Consider the following 21,348-nt stretch of genomic DNA (forward strand, 5'->3'; position numbering starts at 1 on the left):
CCATATCGTGCAGATGGCACAGCTGAGTACTTTCTGTCAAATAGGTGAAGTAGGCATGTTAATGTAAGCCCACCTGCTAAGAAAGTGGCTTTGATCTCTTCTAAGTGCTTGTGGGGCAAATCAAAGTCTGCAGACACTCACAAGTTACAGCACTGGTAGCTTTATTTTACCAGATAAGGAGTCACTATGAACTTAGCAAATGACAGTTCTGGAGGACGATGGACTGAGTAATTAAATGGAGATTAGGAAACTGGCCATTTATGCCTTTATTTAAAGCACTGGCGTATATTAATTGGTATATCTTCAGGAATAATACATATTAATAAATGGCCAAACTTCAGGATTTATTGTTCCTAGTTACTTTAGTTTTTTGAGAGATCACAAATTTTAAAATAATTCTGGCAGAAGGTAAAATTATCCTCCCATGAAAGAAGTCCAAGCCTATTTCTTCCTCTTGAGCTTCCAAACTTCTTGCTCACTCAACAAAATGGCTTATTTGCGACAGAATTACAGCAAACTGTGAAACCTAATGGGTACACACAAGAAATTATGTCAATGGGATCAGTTTGGTCCAGCCATTCACTACAGCAGCTGTTATATTCAAATATGTTTCTTTCGAAATAATTCTAGAAATGACATAAGGTAGCAACAATCAAGGAACAAGTCACGAGATGACCGTACATTGTTCCCATACAAAATAAAACCAGTTTTTTTAGTGATAGATGGCTTGCACATCGAGAAAATCATGGCCTCAAATTATACTCTGCATGGTTTTATTAACACAAAGCTGCAGTTTGAGCTATGCTGAACACTGTTCTTTTGATGATAATCTTACAAGAATGGAGATTAAAAATCTCACAAGTTATGAACTTAGATGCTGTTGTATTCTTCCTTCCGGTATTGTAAAACCATCAAAAATGAAGTCCACAGATTTCCTATGCCATGCTTCACTCATTTGTACTATTCCTCACTACATAAGTTACCTCTTGCACAGCAACATTTCTGTTTTGTTTAACTGTTTCACATCTTGGACATTATTTATGCATTTTTACTGCAGAACTGCTAAGAAAACCACCAGAAACCAAAACTCCCACCAACTGATAAATACAGTGACTTGAAGGCACCCACAGAGCCAACTGCCAACCATTCTGGGGTGTATGCAGGAATCTCTCATTTCTGAAGTGTTTCCACAAGTGCTATTCACAAGGTTTATGAAGCTGCCTATGATGCAATAATTACCAATGCAGAACAGACGCGGTGGGTCTCTCCGACCCAGGTAGATTTCGTTTTAAAAATATCTGCACGAGTACACTTTTTACGAGTAAGCTGTTCACTGTAGCTTTCAGTTAACATTCCTAGAGACCACTGCTCATTTCATCATGCTTCTTTGTTCGCCAGTTGATTGCTCACATGGGAAAATACATATTCTGGGTCTGAGATATCCACCCCATCCGTTCATGTGAGCTTTTTCTGCTAATGCACTTTTCTTGTCATACTAACTGAGAGAAATTAAACTGCTTCAAAATGGCTTGGCAACATTCACCAAGTGAGAAAAAAAATGAAAAACTGTTATTAGAGGATGGTAACGATTTGTATGTAGATCCTAATTTTGTTCTTGAAAGTGATCACAATACAGGAAGTGGAATGAATGAAGAACAGCTGGACAGTGAAGATAATATTATTCCTGTCTGAAGTGCAAGCACACTCACTAACACTAATCTAAATTCTCTGTCAAGGTATTTGCAGTTGGTTCTTGCTCCTCTTCCAGTGAATCATCATCTTGCTATTTGTCGATAGATGGATGAACTAAGTGGCTGACAAAATGTTCCCAATGAAAATGTCTGTACCAGATCTCTCAATACAATTATGCATTTGCCTGGTGTCAGTGGGGAAACCAGAAATGCTAACACCATTGCCAAGATCTGGAATCTGTTCACTAACAACTATTTGCTCAGTTTGATAATAGAGAGCAGAAATACACATATAGATAAAATAAAACTTCTTTATTAAAATGACCCAAATACTACATGAAACTTGGAAAGAAAAAGAGGAGTTCAAGGTATTTTTGGGCCTTATGTACATTTCTGGCATTCTCCACAGATGCAAAATGAATATGGAAGAATTTTGAAACACTTGTAGCACAGGAACAGAACTCTTCCTTCCAAGTATGTCACTGCAAAGATTTCATTTTGTTTTGAGATGTGTTACACTAGATAATACTCACACAAAAGAGGAATGTAAAAAAGTGATAATTTGGCCCCTGTACTTGATGCCATGGGGGGATTCACAAAAAACAACTGCACAAGGTATTACACAACAAGGGGATAATCTTAACACCAGATGAAATGTTACTATATTTTGGCAGAGACTGTTGTTTCAGAAGATAAGAATAAATGTGTAATTTGCTGAAACATGAGATTATTATGTTCTATAATTCAACAAAGAGTGGAGTTGATGTGGCTGACTTCAAGTGTTCAGAATATAATGCTGAAGGCATACAAGACGCTAGCCACTGTGCACATTTTATGCTATTTTGAGCATTTCTGGTGTAAATGTATTTGTAGTATAAAAAGAACACACAGGACTGGATACGTCAAGAAGGCTATTTCCTAAGCAAATGGGTTTGGAACTGATAAAACCATTCTCACAAAGCAGTAAACTCTGAGAAGTGTCAACAATGGATTGTGGGCTTGTCAAGATAAACTGCAGCCATTTTCCATTTCATAGAAACACAGTAACAGGTTGTCAGTTGAATGAATGCAATCCTCTAGTATGCCATGAAGACTGGTGTTACATATATTTTTGCAACCACCTATACATGGACTTCGTGCACTCAACAAAGTGGCTATATTTTGCAGTAAATTCAGAGAAATACTGAAGCTGTATCTAGGGATGATCCATTATTACTGATATGAGAAAAAGTATCAATATTTTTGTTCCAATACCTATAGTATCGGGTAAATGCAAGAGATTCAACAATTTCATAGTATCAAAAGAAATCTGATAGTACCAGTATCTTGGGTATCAGATTGTCTACAGGAAAATAATAACATTCTAACTACTACCTAATAATAAACAACATTTATGCAGTATCTATACAGTATACAGGAAACAAACATCATAGTAAAAATGACATACAAATCCAGTCATATTAAGTACACTGGTATGCTAAGCGTCAGGGTGCTGATAACTTTCACATGATATGTCACTGTGAGTAACTTACTTGACGAAATTGGGCCATACATAGAATGAACTGTTACAGTAAAGTACCAAGGGTAGCAGAAAGAACTACACAGGGAAACACAAAAATGACACTGAACTCACTATGATTTATGACAATCTCCTGGACTTTACTAAAAGCGAGACATGGCTCATAAGAAGAGTGTGTGAACACCACAAATGGCAATGCATGCTCTGCAATGTGCTCCAGTGCCGACAACAAGGCTGGTATGGAGTAGTTGTGGTAAGATGTCCCATACCTCCAGTAGCGTGGTTAACAACCGCTGGGTGGTCGTCGGCGCATGTGGACCTGCTGAAATACATCTCCCCAGCAGATCCCATATGAGCTCAACAGGATTTAAGTCAAGGGAACAGGCATGCCAATCCATTAGCTAAATATCCTCTCATTCCAAGAGCTGCTCCACCTGTGCAGTTCGATGGGGTCACACACTCCCATCCATAGAAATCAACTCGGACCAAATGAATCCCTGAAATGACACACATGGGAAGGTGTACTGTGTCACAATAATACTGACTGGCGAGTGGAACATGTTCAACGATTTGGAGGTCAGTACACCCATGCAACATTATGCCCTGTCAACACAACACCAGGGCAACCAAAATGACTGTGTTTGATAATATTCAAATGTGCGTTACTTGTTCCCACGTCTCGCCATGTCAGGGTACATACTGCACCCAGGAACACTGGTAATTGTTTTGGGGGTCCAGGTGGTATACTGTGGGGAGACATAATGTTGCATTTATGTGTTGACTTCCAAATCTTTGAAGATGTTAACATGTTACACCCACTAGTCAACATTATTGTGACACTATACTCTTTCCCCATATGCATCTTTTCATTTTAATGGATGACAATGTAGAACAACACTGAACTGCGCAGATGGTGCAACTCTGGGAACAAGAGAATATTCAGTGAATGGACTGACCCGCCAACTCCCACAATTTAAATTCCATGATCATGTGTAGAATGTATTGGGGAGATGTACTGCAAGACGTCCAAATGCACCAGTGACCATCCAGCACATGTAAAGTGTGGAAAACCCTACAATAAGAACTTCTTACCAACTTTGTGGTCAGCAAGGGACCACATTACAGAGTAGGCATCAGCATCTGTGGTGATCATACATGGTATTAAGAACAATGTCCCACCTTTTGTAATGTCCAGGGAATCATAAATCACAATGACTTCAGCGTAATTATTGTCTTTGAATAAAAGTATGATTTCTGTTCATCTCATTGCATATTCCTTTCAGATACTTTCTGTATTATACTATAGCAGTTCTTTCTGTGTATGGTCCACATTCCATCGAAGCATGTTATTTGGCAGCAACGCATCATGTGAGAGTTATGTTGGCCTTATGTTTTGTACACTACAATTAGTATAAATGAAGAGTCATTGATGGTTAACCAGGGACTAAAACAAATATGTGAGCCTCACCAATCCTTTTTTATATGTATCAACAAAGTTGCAGAAGAGTGGAATTCTAAAAACCACCAAAATATGGTCCTCGGAAGGAAAAAAACATATTATCACTATTTGATTTACAGATGACCAAGTTGTTCTAGCAGAGAGTGAAAGCATTTTACAAGAAAAAGTTTTTAAACCTAATAAAGTTTATAAACTTATCAAATGGTTATATCAGTAAATAAAACCAAACTGATAGCAATGGAAGGTAAATACATAAGCAGAGCGAAAATAGAGATAAACAATAAATGAAAAAGGTATATCTGTTCAAATATATCGGTACAGAGATATCAATACACGAAATTAACTTAGACTGACTCAAAATACAGAAAAATATAATGCCATAAATAGTTGTATAAAATGGCATCTTGGTAGAATTATGAGGAAAGAGGTAACACTAAGACTGCACAACATGGAGACAAAGCCTTCTCTTATGTATGGTAGTGAAAACTGGAACCTAAGAAAAGGAGAAAAATGAATAATTGAAGTAGCTGAGATGTGGTTTCTGAGTTACTTCTTGGACTAGCACTAGAAGAGTGCTGAGTGAAGATGTAAGACCACAGTAAGACACAAAAACAACAATGAAAAAAGGTATTAGACACTACAAAATCAAAAAATAAGAAAACAATAACAATATGGTATGGACACATGAAAAGAATACCTCCTTAATGCCTGCTGTGGCGAGCATTACATTTCAAGATACAGGATTGGCAGTGAAGAGGGGGGAAACAATGGTTTTATTAACGCCCTTTGGTTTTGGAATAGGCCAACACCCACTCCTTGACACTGAAGAAGAAGAAGAGTACGTACCCATTACCTTGGAACAATTTTAAAAAGTGTTTTCACATTTATGTGGACTGAATATAGGGGAGATGCAAATCATCTTCCTGTAGCAAAATCTCTTCTTCACAGGTAGGTACACATCTCAATCATTTCAAGGAGGTAAAGGTGAGGGGGAGGACAGTCCAGCATTTCTCAACACTCGCAAGATGAAGACACAGAAAGGCATGGACGCAACACAAGTGACTGTTTATGTTCGGTGTATCTGCTGATGAATTTTGTCAGGGTGGGTGGCACAAGCTATTGTTTACTTCTTTAGTACTAAGAAATTGGTAAGCTTCAACATAAGATCACTCGTTTGGTTATGATTTATCACAGCGCGCAACTGCAATGAGAATTTGCATAACAGTATGTGTACTTGTACATTATACACTGTAATCTTAACATGGTTCATGCTGACACAGTTTAATTTCCATATTTCATCAGTGTTCTATGTAAGTCCTCTTTGTTACAGAACAGCTAAAAAATACATAAAAAGTAATCGCTATATTTTGATGTTATCTGTTTTGATACTTTTATTCTGATGTTACAGAGATATACAATTTTAAGTATTGGTGTTGATACCAAACATTTTATTAAGTCTGGTATGATAATGCCCCAGATGTAGTAATGAACAGTGCTAAATACATTTGGTTTCGGTGGCTTCAAATCACAAGTACAATGATCACACAAAGTTTCTATGAATGCTAGGTCTGCTGTTGGCGCATTCTATAAAACAAACAACTCTCTTATTATTGCTTACGTGTCTTCCAATTGTAGATGTAGCCTCCGCCTGTGCCCAGCCCCATTTTTCTTTCTTTCATGTTCTACTTTATTGCATGAAAATGCAATCACTTCAATGGAAAAATGAAAACTGGTTTTAACCTCTGTGTTTCTGTTACGTAACTGTGGTCACTTCCTATCTTCAAGTAACGAATGAGACGTGAATCTATTCAATTTGTACTCATAAATCACTTCAATGTTTAGGTATTGCACAATTCACCAAAGCATTACCTTTTTGTTGATGAAGTCACTCGCTAAGTCCTTCAATGTCTTCAGTCCTAATGAACCAGCAGGTGTAGTTACTGTATCTCTAACAAGTCCAAATTGGAAGAGGAAAGTAACTTCAGGACCTTCCATTGTGGTCTGCATCATCTGTATAGCAAACATACATATTTAAAGTTAGTTAAATCTCTTGAAGGAACATTGTGGAGCACGCAAGGGGACCAGAATAACTCTGTCCCTTACAGCATCATCCCATTAGAGATTAAGCATGAATTATTTCCCCCATTTTCAAACCTTGCTAAGCAATGACAGAAAGTCAACAGTGGCTGCTTCTCATGGTGAAGATGGTCTGAGTTTACATACGCAGCCAAAATATTATAGCTTCTTTCGTTTCCTTCATATACTGAGCATGAGAAACAGTAATATGTATTCAAAGCATGCACTAATTATCTATGGGAATTGTCTTTCCTTCATCCTATGTGTTTGGAAATCTCTGTTCCACCATGAGAAATATCTTATATTTATGTGAACACTTCTTCAGTTATATACCGGTTGCACCATGCGGCAGAAAACATATGGATCTCAGAGAGTAATATGAGTACGAATTTCACAAGCAGACATTTGGTCAACTGTTGTCCTTTGACAGCTTCTGAATACTGTCCAAGCTTGTGAACTGCCTATGCATACAAACATAATAGATACTGTGAAAGCCTGCCAGTGCTAGTCCACATATTGTCTTCAGCTGCCACTTAGACAGTTCTTCAACCAGCAAGATATTTAACACAACTTTCGCACAATGAGATGGAAAACATTTGCAGCTTATGTTTCACTCTTTGATCCCTTGAAGTACAATGTACACAGAGCTAGCTTTATAAAGTCCTTGCATTTTGAATATTAACACAAAATCTTAAGGGCATGGTGGGTTTTTACTAAACTAAAAAGGAACATATTGTATTCATTGGTAAACCATCAGCAGTGTGTTCATAAAGGAGCAGAAATTTAATAAGCCCTCTATCCAAGGTTTGTAGGTAGGGGCTTCTAACCGTATAGGTGTATCATGCACATCAGCTTCTACAGAAACTCCCCCCCCCCCCCCCCCCCTCCAACCCCCACTTGAAAAGGCTAAAAGAATAATTTCAAAGAAAAAAAGGACAACATTCTATGGAGGTATCATTACTCCACTACATAATAAAAAATTAATGGCTAGGAGGGTAAGTGTGACTACAAATCTAAACCCAGGGTTTCTTTCTGCCATTTATTGCTCCTCTCACCTTTGGTAATGCTGTGTTATTGTGAAAAATTCCAAGCTGCATAATTTTTTGGAGTCTGTGTTAAATGGCAGGTCCCACTACAGCTGGCTGGGTCAGTCAGTTCAAAGGTCAGAGGAGAGCAAACACACAAAAACTAATAGCATCATGTCTTTGATAGTACTAAAGTGTTAAAGGCAACCTTTGGAAAGAGAGCAAATTCACCTAATGAATAAATTTTTAAAACAAGAAGGAAAATAGGGATCACAGCATTACAGCATGAAAAACAATAAACTCAGTGAATGATACTATGGTGAAGTTTGGAGATTTACTTGGTATGAATTATACTCCAGTTTTTATGCAGACTTTTTTGCTGTTTTAACAGTGTCTTAACTTTTAGTTTTATTTTCCATGATGTAGGCTATGTACACAGTTATTTACACATTCCATTTAGTAGTGACCAAAAGCGATTAAACCTCAACAACATCCACTTTTCATCGGGATGAACAGTGCCCTCAATGTCACAGGGTAACACACTCCACTATACTGTGCGAGCAGTTACTATTCTCATTTTATCTTCACAGTCTCTATGGGGGTGATATACAGGGGGCTGAAGAATGTTCCTATATTACAACTTGAAATGTGGCTTTCGAATTTCCTGAAATATGTTTTCAGGAATATCAGGAACCTGTCTTAAGTGTCTGCCAGTTGATGTTTTTCAACAAATCTCTTTGGCTACTCATACACAATCTCCTTAGTATGTACTATCTGCCATGTCAGTTCAAACTGATATATGTGGTAAAGACCACGCAAGTGCAATGCAAACAATATCTTTCTTGAGCCTATTGAACATGGGTGGTTCGAAAGGAGGGTTGCGGCAAGGTAGCAGCCTCAGGAAATAAATGCTGAGCTCATCTTAAGTTAGTTATGTCAGTCAGAAATTGATTTTGAAATGATAGTATGTATGAGTGGTAAAATTGAGGTACTGAAAGCAATATTGATGCCAGAGATCAGGAATAATTAAGAGAAAGGTAAAAGTATACATGGGGTGGGCCAGTCTGCAGGTCAGAGAGTAGAAAACGGTTCCCCCAACTCTCAGCATGAGATGAGAGGCACCTCCCATTTTTCTGCCCCCACCAACCTGATGCAGGGCAAGAAAGTAACACAATAAATAACTCCTGCCAACTAGGAAATCTGTAAGACAAAGTGAAAAGGCTAAAAATGTAATACCAGTAGAAATGACCATAATAAAATAAAGTGAAAGAAATAACGAGGTCGGAAGGTGGATGGGCACAGTTAAGTGTCTCTAGGGCACAGAATGCAGGAGGCATCCCTCCCACAATCATCCTTTCCTCGATCCAGGACAGTCAAATGTTAAAGGTGGCAATAGAACCAACTCTCTTTGTGGAAACATAAAAACCTGTCCAATTATTCATCAATATCATCTAATAGCAACAAGGCTAAGGAATCCTTAAGATTTTGTCTTCATCAGAGTGCTATATGATAGGACATACTTAAAAAAAAAAGTATAACAAAGCATGACAGATAAAAGTAATTAAAACAGAATAAAAAAGGGATGACCATGGTATCTGGCAGAGGAGGTACGCTTAGTACGTGGCGGGAGACACTAGTCCTGGCCACCTCACCTTGCCCCCACCACAAGAACTTTTTAAAATGCTAAAGCTGAAATAGAAACCAATTTCCTTGTGAGCATGGAATTTATTAGAGGGGCCAGTAGTCCACCAGAGAGATCTTAATTGCATCTGCAAATCCACACCTGGGATCATCAAAGTGGATGTTAGGTGAGTAATGGGTTCTCTAGGCAAACAGTATTCAGTTCATTTCTCGGGTTTATCATCATGAATAACGACAACTGAGCACATAGTACAACTAAGGTCAGAGATGAGAGTACACAGTGGTAAGAGTTACACCAATGAATATCCTGAACACTGCTCACTGAGTCCCTACAAATTAAAACACAGTCCAGGGGGCAACTGTTTAATAAAATGTAGGGCTCTGTTAATGGTTAGCAGCTCTGCCAAAAAAACTTATGTTCCTTGCAACACTGATCCAGACCAGTAGGGGTTATGAAAGGATATCTTGTTCTATCCATGGTTTTAGAGCCCTCAGTGTAAATTATGGTAGCATCCTGATACCCCTAATGAAACAACAGGAACAAAAGCAAAAAGGTAATGGGGATGACAAACTTTAGATCCTTAGATCAGTCTCAGTTTGTGGTCTGGTTACTCAAGGAATGGAACACTTACAACTGACAAACTCACCCAAACGTTTGGGCATTGATACCCATTTTATGAAAACAGAAGTTCTCTGTTTATCTCACCGGAAGCAAAGTTACTTTCTACTAATTATTAACTGATGTAGTGGAATTGTTTGTAGTGAAATTTGTATTGTTTGTATTTGTGTTGTAATTTATATTGCTTAATCTGCCATCTGTTTATCTATCATCTCCGTAACGCTTTCGCGATTACTAAATTTTCCTGTAATGAAGTGCGCTGCTCTTTGTTGGATCTCCTCTATCTCTTCTATCAACCCTATCTGGTACGGATCCCACACTGCTGAGCAGTATTCAAGCAGTGGGCGAACAAGCGTACTGTAACCTACTTCCTTTGTTTTCGAATTGCATTTCCTTAGGAATCTTCCAATGAATTTCAGTCTGGCATCTGCTTTATATGATCATTCCATTTTAAATCACTCCTAATGCGTACTCCCAGATAATTTATGGAATTAACTGATTCCAGTAGCTGACCTGCTATATTGTAGCTAAATGATAAGGGATCTTTCTTTCTATGTATTCACAGAACATTACGCTTGTCTACCTCGGGATTCAATTGCCATTGCCAGCACCATGCGTCAATTCGCTGCAGATTCTCCTGCATTTCAGTACAATTTTCCATTGTTAAAACCTCTCGAAGTACCACAGCATCATCCACAAAAAGCCACAGCGAACTTCCGTTGTCATCCACAAGGTCATTTATGTATATTCTGAATAGCAATGGTCCTACGACACTCCCCTGTGGCACACCTGAAATCACTCTTACTTCGGAAGACTTCTTTCGATTGAGAATGACGTGATGCATTCTGTTATCTAGGAGCTCTTCAATCCAATCACACAATTGGTCTAATAGTCTGTATGCTCTTGCTTTGTTCATTAAATGACTATGGGGACCTGTATTGAATGCCTTAGGGAAGTCAAGAAACACAGCATCTACCTGGGAGCCCGTGTCTATGGCCCTCTGAGTCTCGTGGACGAATAGCGCAGGCTGGGTTTCACACAATCGTCTTTTTCGAAACCCATGCTGATTCCTACAGAGTAGACTTCTAATTTCCAGAAAAGTCATTAAACTTGAACATAATATGTGTTCCAAAATTCTATAACTGATTGACATTAGAGATATAGGTCTATAGTTCTGCACATCTGTTCGATGTCCCTTCTTGAAAATGGGGATGACCTGTGCCCTTTTCCAATCCTTTGGAATGCTACGCCCTCTAGAGACCTATGGTACACCACTGCAAGAAGGGGGACAAGTTCCTTCAAGTACTCGGTGTAAATCAAACTGGTATCCCATCAGGTCCAGCGGCCTGAAAGAAGTATACTGAGGAGCATTTTTGGACCTGTATATGAAAAAAGGATCTGGAGAAGACAACAGAATGACTACATTTATGACTGCTATAAGGAGGATGATGTGGTCAAGTTCATAAAGCCGTATAGACTGATATGGACTGGACATGTAATGCGACTCAATGAGAAAGATCCTGCAAGGAAAGCCTGCTGCAGTGAACCTGGAGGAAGAAGAGCAAGAGGTGAAATGGAGCGACTAGGTTGGAGAGGATGCTGCCCGACTTGATTGCCTTAACAGAAGGTAAATGGCGAAGTCCAGAGAGGAATGGAAGAATTGAGGAGACCAAGCCCCACACCGAGATATAGTGCCAATGGTAGAAGACGAATGGCAATTACTGGTGAACTTCAGCAAAGCACAGAAGTACTTAATAGAACAGACCAAAAATAGTACAAAAAGCACAGGCAAAAAACCTTGGGAACATGAAAAGGCCTATAGTGCTTTTGATACACTAAAGAGGATTTTCAAAACTAAGATTCTGATGTATGAAACAAAGTTTACAGTTGATATGTATGTATTACCAATCTTGACATATGGCAGTAAGGTATGGGTTTTCCATGCAAAAAGCACTTAAAAAATGAAAATTGTTCCATGAGCAATGGCAGGATGTACACTGGGGAATTAATTATTAGGAGAAAGGGAAAGAAAACTAATGGATCAGGTAAAGACTGTGCTGGTTATGAATGTAATGAAAACAAATTGTGCAGAGCAGGATAAGTAGCAAGGCATATAGATGACAGGTAAACTAAGGAAGATCTTTGCTGGAATCCAAGGCATGGAGAATATATCAGGAAGACCTAACACAAGATAGACAGTTGAAATGAGAAAATTTGCTGAGCAATATGAATGTGTGTAGTGAAAGGTTGTAACGGACTGAGAAGATCTTTATTCACACAGCAAACGTTGAATGGCTGATGGGTCAATTACATTCTATATATTTTTAACAAGTGAGAACAGTTCTCTACTCAATAGATCTGCAGTAAATTTTGGTCAAGAGGGGAGCTAAGAGATTTCCAAATTTTTATCGTACCTGGCTGAGTGTCCGTCTTGACTTGTGAACTTTTAAGAATTTCTGAGGCTTTTCAACTCATGGCTTTGCACATTGCTCTTCTGGAAACAGTGTTTCACTAACATTTTACTATCTGTACTTATATGCTCTGCAATTGTTTCTTAAGAAACAACTTCATACAGTTTTTTGTACCACAATTAAATCTACATTTTTTTTCTTCAAACTATTCTTGTACATAACACCAAGCATGAAGGATATAGGCCAACTGTAAGAAGCAGAGTAGCACATCATCCTACACACGTGAATCATGGACGATACGACAACTATAAAACGTTGAGACGACAAGCATCTGAGATGTGGTGCTACAGAATAATACTGAAAATTACGTGGTCTTCTATAGTATAAAAAGAGGGGGTTAACCAACAAATTGTCAAGGAAATAAATGAGTCGAAAAATACTGGCAAGAAGAAAGGACAGAATGATAGGGTGTGTGTTAAGACATCATGGAATAAATTCCATGCTATGACAGAGAGCCGCGGAGGGTACAAACTATAGGCAAAGACAGTAGTTGAAACACATTCCACTAATAATTGAAGATGTTGGGTGTAATGGCTACACTGAGATGAAAAGGTTAGCACATGAGATGAATTAATGGTTGGGCTGCAAGAAATGACAAACCCTTCCACAAGACCATACACTTACACTTTAATAATGGTTTAAATTTGTCATAATTTTTTATAATTATATACATGTCCCAGTAAAGAAAATAAGCAGTCAATACTTTTTATATTTTCCAGTATATGTACAACTCGTAGTTAAGTATGTGCCCAAATCCTGTTCCAGCACACAGTTTTAATCTAGCAGAAAATTCACAATTATGTACATTCCATTACTAATTAAAAGTTTTGATCTGGAAACAATTCGTTGATACTAATTACAGAGGAAATAGTGTAAGTGATGCCTTTAAGCATACATATGAGAGTATAATTTAGTATCCATTATTTATTGATAAGCAAGGAATATATTTGGCAAGAAAAAAAGCTGTGGATAACCATAGGAATTGAAATCTCATGTAACTGGAAGAGAAATGTATGCAAAGCCAGAGTAAGTCAAGAGCCAATATTACTTGCATACTACAAAAAATACTGTAGCATGTTAAAGAGAGCCTTTAAAATATTCAGAAGTGTGCATGTTCTGGTAGAAATAAAATAATACAGATAATAAGATTACAACTATATGGGACACTGTCAAAAGGGAGACAGGACAGCAAGTCATTTTACAAGATTCCAATACACAAACTAATAGACACTGTTGTTGTGAGATCATTTTACAAGATTCCAATACACAAACTAATAGACACTGTTGTTGTGAGATTGACGGAATTTCAAATATAATTCTGAAAAGTCATTCCAACTTGATAAGCAATAAGTTATATAAGCAATGCATCAGTGGCAAAGAGAATTTTTCAAGACAGGTTAAAATATTCAATTATTAAATCACTTCATAAGAAAGGTGACAAGGCATACTTGCATAATTATTGTCCAATTTCTTTACCAACTTTTTTTACAATACTCAAGAGTAGTCGCACACTTAAGAGGAGACAATTTAGTCAGCATATCACAATTTGGATTCCAAAAGGGTTGTTCGACTGAGAATCCCATTTATACATTCACTCAACAAATAGTCTTAAATAATACTATATCATCAGTTGGTATTTTTGTGATCTTTTTTAGATTATATAGGTCAAGACACTCTCTTCGAAAAACCCAAGTTTTATGGAACTGACGACTTTACACATGGCTGATTTGAATCACACTTGACAAACAGAATGTGAAACATAGTGCTGAATAATTCAGACAATGTTAGAAAGTTAGAAAATTTTAGTGACTGGGGTAACATCACAAGGGGAGTCCCACATTGTTCAATTTTGGTTCCACTCCTATTCCTAAAATACGTGAATGACCTTCCACTTAACTGTCAACAAGCAAAACTGGTACTTTTTGCAGACGATACTTCTGTTATAACAAACTGCATTGGAGAGAAAGCAACAGAAGGGTTAGTAAATAATATTTTCCAAAGATGTATTCAATGGTTCTCTAAACACGGACTCTCCCTAAATTTTGAAAAAACACTCTACATTCTTTTCTGTACGACAAATAAATCCATAACAACAATTAATGTCACACATGAGCAGGAGTCAGTAAGTAGGGTAGAATGCACCAAACTTTTGGGTGTACGAATTGATGAAGACTTGAACTGGAAGAAGAATATTGTTGAGCTTCTTAAAGAAATCAGTTCAGCCACCTTTGCTCTATGTATAATGGCTAATCTTGGAAATAAACATATCAAACTCTTGATATACTTCCGCTCAATGAGACCTTTATTACCCATTGTCAAAATCTTAAGTGGCTCAGAGAGGGTTCAATATGTAGCAATTAAAATTTTTGATCATTTTACCAATAACATAAAATGTCTGAAAGGTAGTGAAGCATATTTTAAATGTAAATTAAAACTAGTTTCTCATGGACAACTCCTATTCCATATATGAATTTATACTAAAAAACCAGTAGCCTGTGAATAAATAAATAAAGAGGCAACAAGAGAGTATTGCTCAGATAATCAATGAAACATAAAACTGACTAAATAACATTAAAACAGGACTGGAGATCTCTCTCTACTTTTCAACTGTGACAAAATAATGACAAAGAAAAAGAAATGGTACACGCAAAGAAAGACATAATGACGATGCATTCATTACACTTGCACTGTCTGGAATCTAATTAATACACAAAAGAACTAATTTCTTGGTTCTTGTGTTTTGTATGCATATATCATCCGATACTGACACTGAGAATCCACATTTCCAAATGGAATTTGCTTATTACATGAAGAATGTGAAGTCTTGCAAAACCTCTGGCTGTAAGGGCAAATAGTAACAATGCAAGTAACTTAGCAGAAAACAAAAATTTATGATGTATATTTTTTGGCTGAGCTACAGGCTCTATAAGTAGATAGGCTAAAAAACAGGTACCTAACGAAAATGTACAACGAAGATATGACTATAGAAAGCAAAGTATCTGAATTTTTGGTCATTTTACTCTTAACAAAATTGGCACTTTTTATAATTGCTTGCCTCTTGTGGCTGTTTGCAGTATTTCCTACTATGCAGTTAATGAAAATTGCTGCAGTGCTCACCAAAATGGATAAAATATGCATGGAATATTAAAGCAAATACATTAAAAATGTTGCACATATTCCTGTCTTTGAGACACTTAAATTTTTAACTGTACAAGTATGTGGGTAAATTACGCAAACAACTTCCAACAAGTAGTTTCAATTAATAAGAACAATCCCCTCCTCCCCCACCCACTCTATCTTTCTCACTCACACACACACAAAGTTTTGGGCTGGCATCTGGCCTTGGTTCGTATGTAGCATGTAGTTTCTTTTTCCATAATTTACAGTGGCAATGTCATGCTACCAAGAAATGTGAAGAAAGAACAACTAATGACAACGAAAGGTACAGAATTTCATCTTCTGCAATACACACACACTGTTGAAGTGCTGTGTCAAAAATAAACTAGGAAATCTATAGAAGGGTCAGATGCTCAACGACAAACAAAAATCTAATTATCTATCTTTAGGATATTGTCTCGAGATTTAGTAACAACATTTTCACATTAGACGATGACAGGTGACGGGAGTTACGGGTTAATTCAGCACATACCAATGGCCAATTTGCAACAAAACTTTCAATAAGTACAAACTTCACTTCTGTGAAGAAACCTTTTCTAGGCACATCAACAATCGAAGACATCTGATATAGCACGCTCTAAACAGGTGGTGCAGTACTGAGTCAAATTTATGCCAGGATCTATCAATCAACAATTCACTCACATTTAAAACTCCGCAAACTGCAAAAAACTCCCTGACAATAAACTTCAGTAAAAAAAACTCATATTCGACCAACTCCGCGCAAGTTTATAATACAATCAACTACTTTCACAATCACAAATGTTTTTCGGTCTTGGTGTACCGTTACCCACCTGCTGGAAAGAATAACGAGTTAATTCCACCAATTCGTTCCACTATCTTCATGTAGACTCAAAGTTGCATGAGCCACGTTACTTGACATTCCGTCTTTCACACATATTTCCTTTCCTTAGTCAACATATCACCTAATATTTATAACATCGAATACACAACAACCTTCCCCGACGTTTGCGGGGTCATAAGAGTCAGTGTTGCCAATGGCCGTGTGACAGACCTGAGGGACTGTTTCACTGAAGTGAACATTGGTGTGATGCATTCATGTGGTTTCGGACTGCTGATCTGTTCAACGTTAAAAAGTACAATGAACTTTTTTTTTATTACTAGGTTAGCTTGAAGAACACAGGGTATTCTCGGTGGAGCAATCCGCACAGTCTGTAGGAACATCAGCGTCTATGTGTAATGTAGAAGGTCACCGAAGACCACTGCAGCATTTACTAATATTTAAGGAAGTTTATTTCGATGGCGTTATTCTGGCTGGACCGGTACCGTCGCTTCTGTTAAGAACGACGAGGAAGTTCCATTACGTGCGTGACGGGTGATAAATAGCAGGCGAATTGCGGATTTCCTTTATTGTATATTTCAGTGACATTGCGACAGACGTACTAGTTTGGACAAAAAGTGGGACACGGCAGGCTGCAGTCCAGTGTTGCGACCATGTGTGCCCTCCATTTTGCACGGCTCATACGTTTAGTAGGTCAACAGCTGTATAAAACAGCTAGCGAATTGATTAATTACAGGGTACCACACGTTGTCACTTAAAGTTTAGTTTTTTATAACCTTTTCTTGCTGCATCAGATAAACAAGACACTTGTCTTAGTTGTTGACGAACACTACTTATAAATAGTAATATATATTTTCTGCTCTCTTACCTAAATCCAACTTTTCATTTTAATTTATTGTACACAAGGAATCGATCCACGTTACAGTGCTTAGTACGGCCCTACGATTCAATACTGAAGCAGGGAACCGGCACAAAACAAAGTGCCGCATGTCAGTTCGTGTCAGCATACACACTTGGTAACTGACTATACCATATTTTTGGTTTAAAGTATGCATGTATTTAAACGAGACGAGTTTCATAAAAACCCGTTTACTGGTAGCTACATTGACTAAACATAATAATTAATTTTTCATCGTGGCTACCTTTATATCTCATCCTTTGCTTAAATTTTGGCACAATGAGAATAAAAGCCCCCGCCAGTAAGATGCAGTATATATCCCCAGAAATCGTTTATGCGCCAAACAGCCTCACAAGGCACTTTCTATTCGCATAGCATACTGAGAATCCTTGGAAATATTTTCATGTAGTGAGTTTAAATCTAGACTAGTTGTTTCCCTCGCCAATGGTAAATAAATTGATGGAGCAGTTTCTGTATCAAGGCAGCAGCCAAGCATCCCAGTCCTCTCTCCTTTCCAAAAGTGAGTTAATATTATGTTCTAAACAACATTGCTCGTAACAGATGATCCATAGAAAAAATACAAAAATCCAATTAATGTCAATGTATTAGCATGAATTATTTTGAAGTTATTAAAAGGGACTCAGGCATTGTGTAACATATATGACAGTTAATTTTAAATTATTACTTGTTCGGTAAAAGTTATGTATTGGACCCCTCCCCCGCCTGCTTTTTTCAGTGAGCTGCACACATAAAAATTAGGCTCCACTGCCGGTAAATCTGATATCACAGCCTTTATGAGGTGTTAATGTTTGTTGACTTTGCCAACTCAGCCAAAGTGTCAGCTTTCAACCTAACCCAAATGTCAGTCAGCACAACAAATATTGCAGGTGGGGGCAGTCCAGTGCCATACTTTAACCACTTGTTCCATGGATCACATACCTGACAGTGTTGTGATGTGCAGTAGTTCTCTGCCTTACAAAGTCAATACATCATAGTTTCAACTTGTATCCACATATAAATAGCCCTACAAGAGTTACAAACTCTTCACGAAGTCTCATAGATAATTTCTTCACAAATGTAGGAGCCATTGATACAGATGTAATTAATGTCGACCTAGGAATGTCCAATCACAATGCACTGATCCTTAAAATTCACAGAGGCCCAGTGACTTAAAATATTTCACATCAAATATACAAAAGAACTTTCTCCCCTAACTGTTGCAGTCATTTCGTAAATGCACTAGGTAACCAACCATGTTCCGAAGTATTGTTACAAACAAACAAAAATGCTGTATATGATGTTTTCTCTTCCCATTTTATGTAAAAATTCGAATTGTGTTGTTCTAGAAAAACTTGTAGAACAAACTCATACGGGCATTTACATACAATTCCTGGATTACGACAGGTATTGGAAATTTCTCCAGAACAATGAAAATACTTAACTCTAAATTGAAGAGTTGTACTGACCCCAAGTTTACAGAACATGCAGTAAACCATAAAAATATGTAGAAAGGCAATTACAAAAGCAAAATTACTAAGTAGTGAAAGGTTGATAAGAAAATCAGGCAATAAATCAAGAACTGCTTCGGAAATAGTGAAAGGGAAACAGTTGAGAGCTTCATGGATCAGGAAATAGTAGGTACTTAAAAAAAGTGAAAATATTGAATTAAAAGATGAAACTCGGCAAATTGGATTAATAACTATTTTTTAAGTGTACATGTGTCATAAAGCAAAAACTTTACCAAATATGAGAAATTAACAACTTCAACAGTAGACAGTAGTGTGATGTTAACTCCGACAAATGAAAATGAAATATTAAAGGTGATAAAGACTCTAAAACAAAACAAAAAAGGCTGCATGTGTGGATGAAGAGCCTGTGTCACTAATTTAAAAGATGCCCAACAAATTATAAAGCCCGTGGTACACATTGCCAATTTGTCATTCAGCAAAGCAGTTTTTCCACAGAGGTTGAAAATCTTGAATGTTAGACCTTTGCTTAAAAAAAGGAGATCCATATAAGGCAGAAAAATTATAGATTAATTTCCCTCCCTCAATCATTTTTCAAAATTTTAGAGACGTTAATGAAAACCAGACTTGTAAATTACTTATTTAATTGGATACATAAAAAATCTACTCACAAATTGGTGACAGAACACACACGTAAAAGACTGTTGCCAATCACAACAGTCTTTCATGAGTGTGTTCTGCTTCCGCTTGGTGAGTAGATTTTTTATCTATCCAATTAAATAATTTTATCAATAGTTGATTGTTTTCATAAATTACTTAGTTGCATACAAACTTCTGAACTGGCTTACATTCAGGTCACAGCACAGAATCAGCCACCTGTACCTATACTGATTATCAGGAATCTTAACAATAAAAAATGTGTAGTGGGAATTAACTTAGATCTTTCGAAAGCCTTCGATACAATAAATTACCAAATTTTGTTAAACAAGATGGAAACAGTAGGAGTAAGAGGAGTTGTGTGGAAAATGGTTTGAATCTTAGATTCAAGACAGAACTCAGGTTGTAGAAATCATTTCTGATCATAATAACCAGAAGATGAAGTGGGTTTCAGATGCAAAAAAGTGGAAAGAGGCACCCCACAGGGCAGTGTTCTTAGTCCCCTATTATTCTTCCTTTACATAAAAGGAATCCAAACATTGCTACCAAAAATGTGTTGTATATTATAAGTGATGATAAAAAATCATCATCAACTACAACTGACAGTCCTGAAATATATACAACAGAGGTTTAATGCTAACTTAAGAAAAACACATTATATACAGTATGGAAAAGCAACCCAAGGAAATGACCTCCAGTTAAAACTGAGTGACAGAGATAGAGAACGTGCCATCCACAAAGTATTTATCCCACAGCCTCAATTTGACATGTTTCACATTGAGGAGAATACCTAGAGTGTGCAGCATAGTGTGTACTAAATTAGTGTATTTTGCATACTTTCAGTCTGTTGTGTCTTACAGTATAGTATTCTGGGGTAAAACTGAATCACATCTAATAGATACCTTCAACTACAGAAAAGTGCCATTCAAGTTATAATGCACAATTTTCCTAGAATTCAATGTAGGCCCCTCTTCTAACAATTACAAATACTTACTGTACAATCACGGTATATATTTAAAAGCATTCTATGCACAGGAGCACACCTGAGAAATTTACTTACCAATGAGGGCTGTCACAATTATAATACTCGCAACTGTAAAAATTTACATGTAGAAATAGTAAGAACAACAAAAAACCAAAAGCATGTTAAGTTATTTTGGACAAAAACTTTACAGTGTACATGAAGGAAATAATTGATGAAGTAAAATTTAAGACTGAGCTTAAAATTGCCTTTTAAGCAAAAATTTATATGACATAGGTGAGTACTTTGACTGTGTGTAAAATTATTGTCTTTAACATTTATGTACACATACATGACAAATGTTGTACTCTTAAAAATACGTTGAAAATAGGTTTTAAGTGATATTCTGTAATTATGTTTGTATTACGTGTACTTTGCATGTTAATTACACTTGTGAGAATTCCTATACCATGTAAATGAAGGAGATAATAAAATGAAATGAAGTAAAAAGGGTTATATGATGAGTCACTTGGATAATTGGGTAGATGTTGCTATTGCAAACACCAGAATCCTGGGGGAAATTTAATGGTACAGTGATCAGTTTAAAGGACTTAATAATATTTCTATGTCAATGTCAGATTTTTATTGTTTGATAATTTTCTGAACGTAATAGGCTACAAGTACCTTTCCAATTTATTTCATGTGTCTAAACACAAAATGTTACTTTAATCTTGACATTCCGCTGATATTTTTACGTAGAACATAGACACTTGACTGTGCCATGGTAGTATGTGATGTTTAGTGGTCCCAACTGTAAGTAAAACTTAATGTAACTGGATAGATTAAAAATCCACTCATCAAGCAGCAGCAGGAGAACTCACATCTGATA

General features: G+C 37.0%; 1 protein-coding gene across 2 annotated transcripts in view; it reads right to left on the reverse strand.

Moving 5' to 3' along the window:
* LOC126360778 (serine/threonine-protein kinase D3) overlaps positions 1-20,988 on the reverse strand; it is a 172,316-nt gene extending 151,328 nt beyond the window's left edge. Inside the window, exons 1-2 of one of the 2 annotated variants that reach the window (XM_050007738.1) lie at positions 16,470-20,988; positions 6,539-6,679 (exon numbers count right to left, since the gene is read on the reverse strand). Coding sequence is in view for 1 of the 2 variants with exons in the window: in XM_050007737.1 (XP_049863694.1) it covers positions 6,539-6,679 (141 nt within the window). In the remaining variant the exon portion in view is untranslated. The remainder of the gene's footprint in view (positions 1-6,538; positions 6,680-16,469) is intronic. The other variant, XM_050007737.1, reaches the window with a different exon arrangement.
* Positions 20,989-21,348: the final 360 nt, after the last annotated feature.

The sequence above is a fragment of the Schistocerca gregaria genome, chromosome 1 (assembly GCF_023897955.1).
Source record: "Schistocerca gregaria isolate iqSchGreg1 chromosome 1, iqSchGreg1.2, whole genome shotgun sequence".
Classification (NCBI taxonomy): Eukaryota; Metazoa; Arthropoda; class Insecta; order Orthoptera; family Acrididae; genus Schistocerca; species Schistocerca gregaria.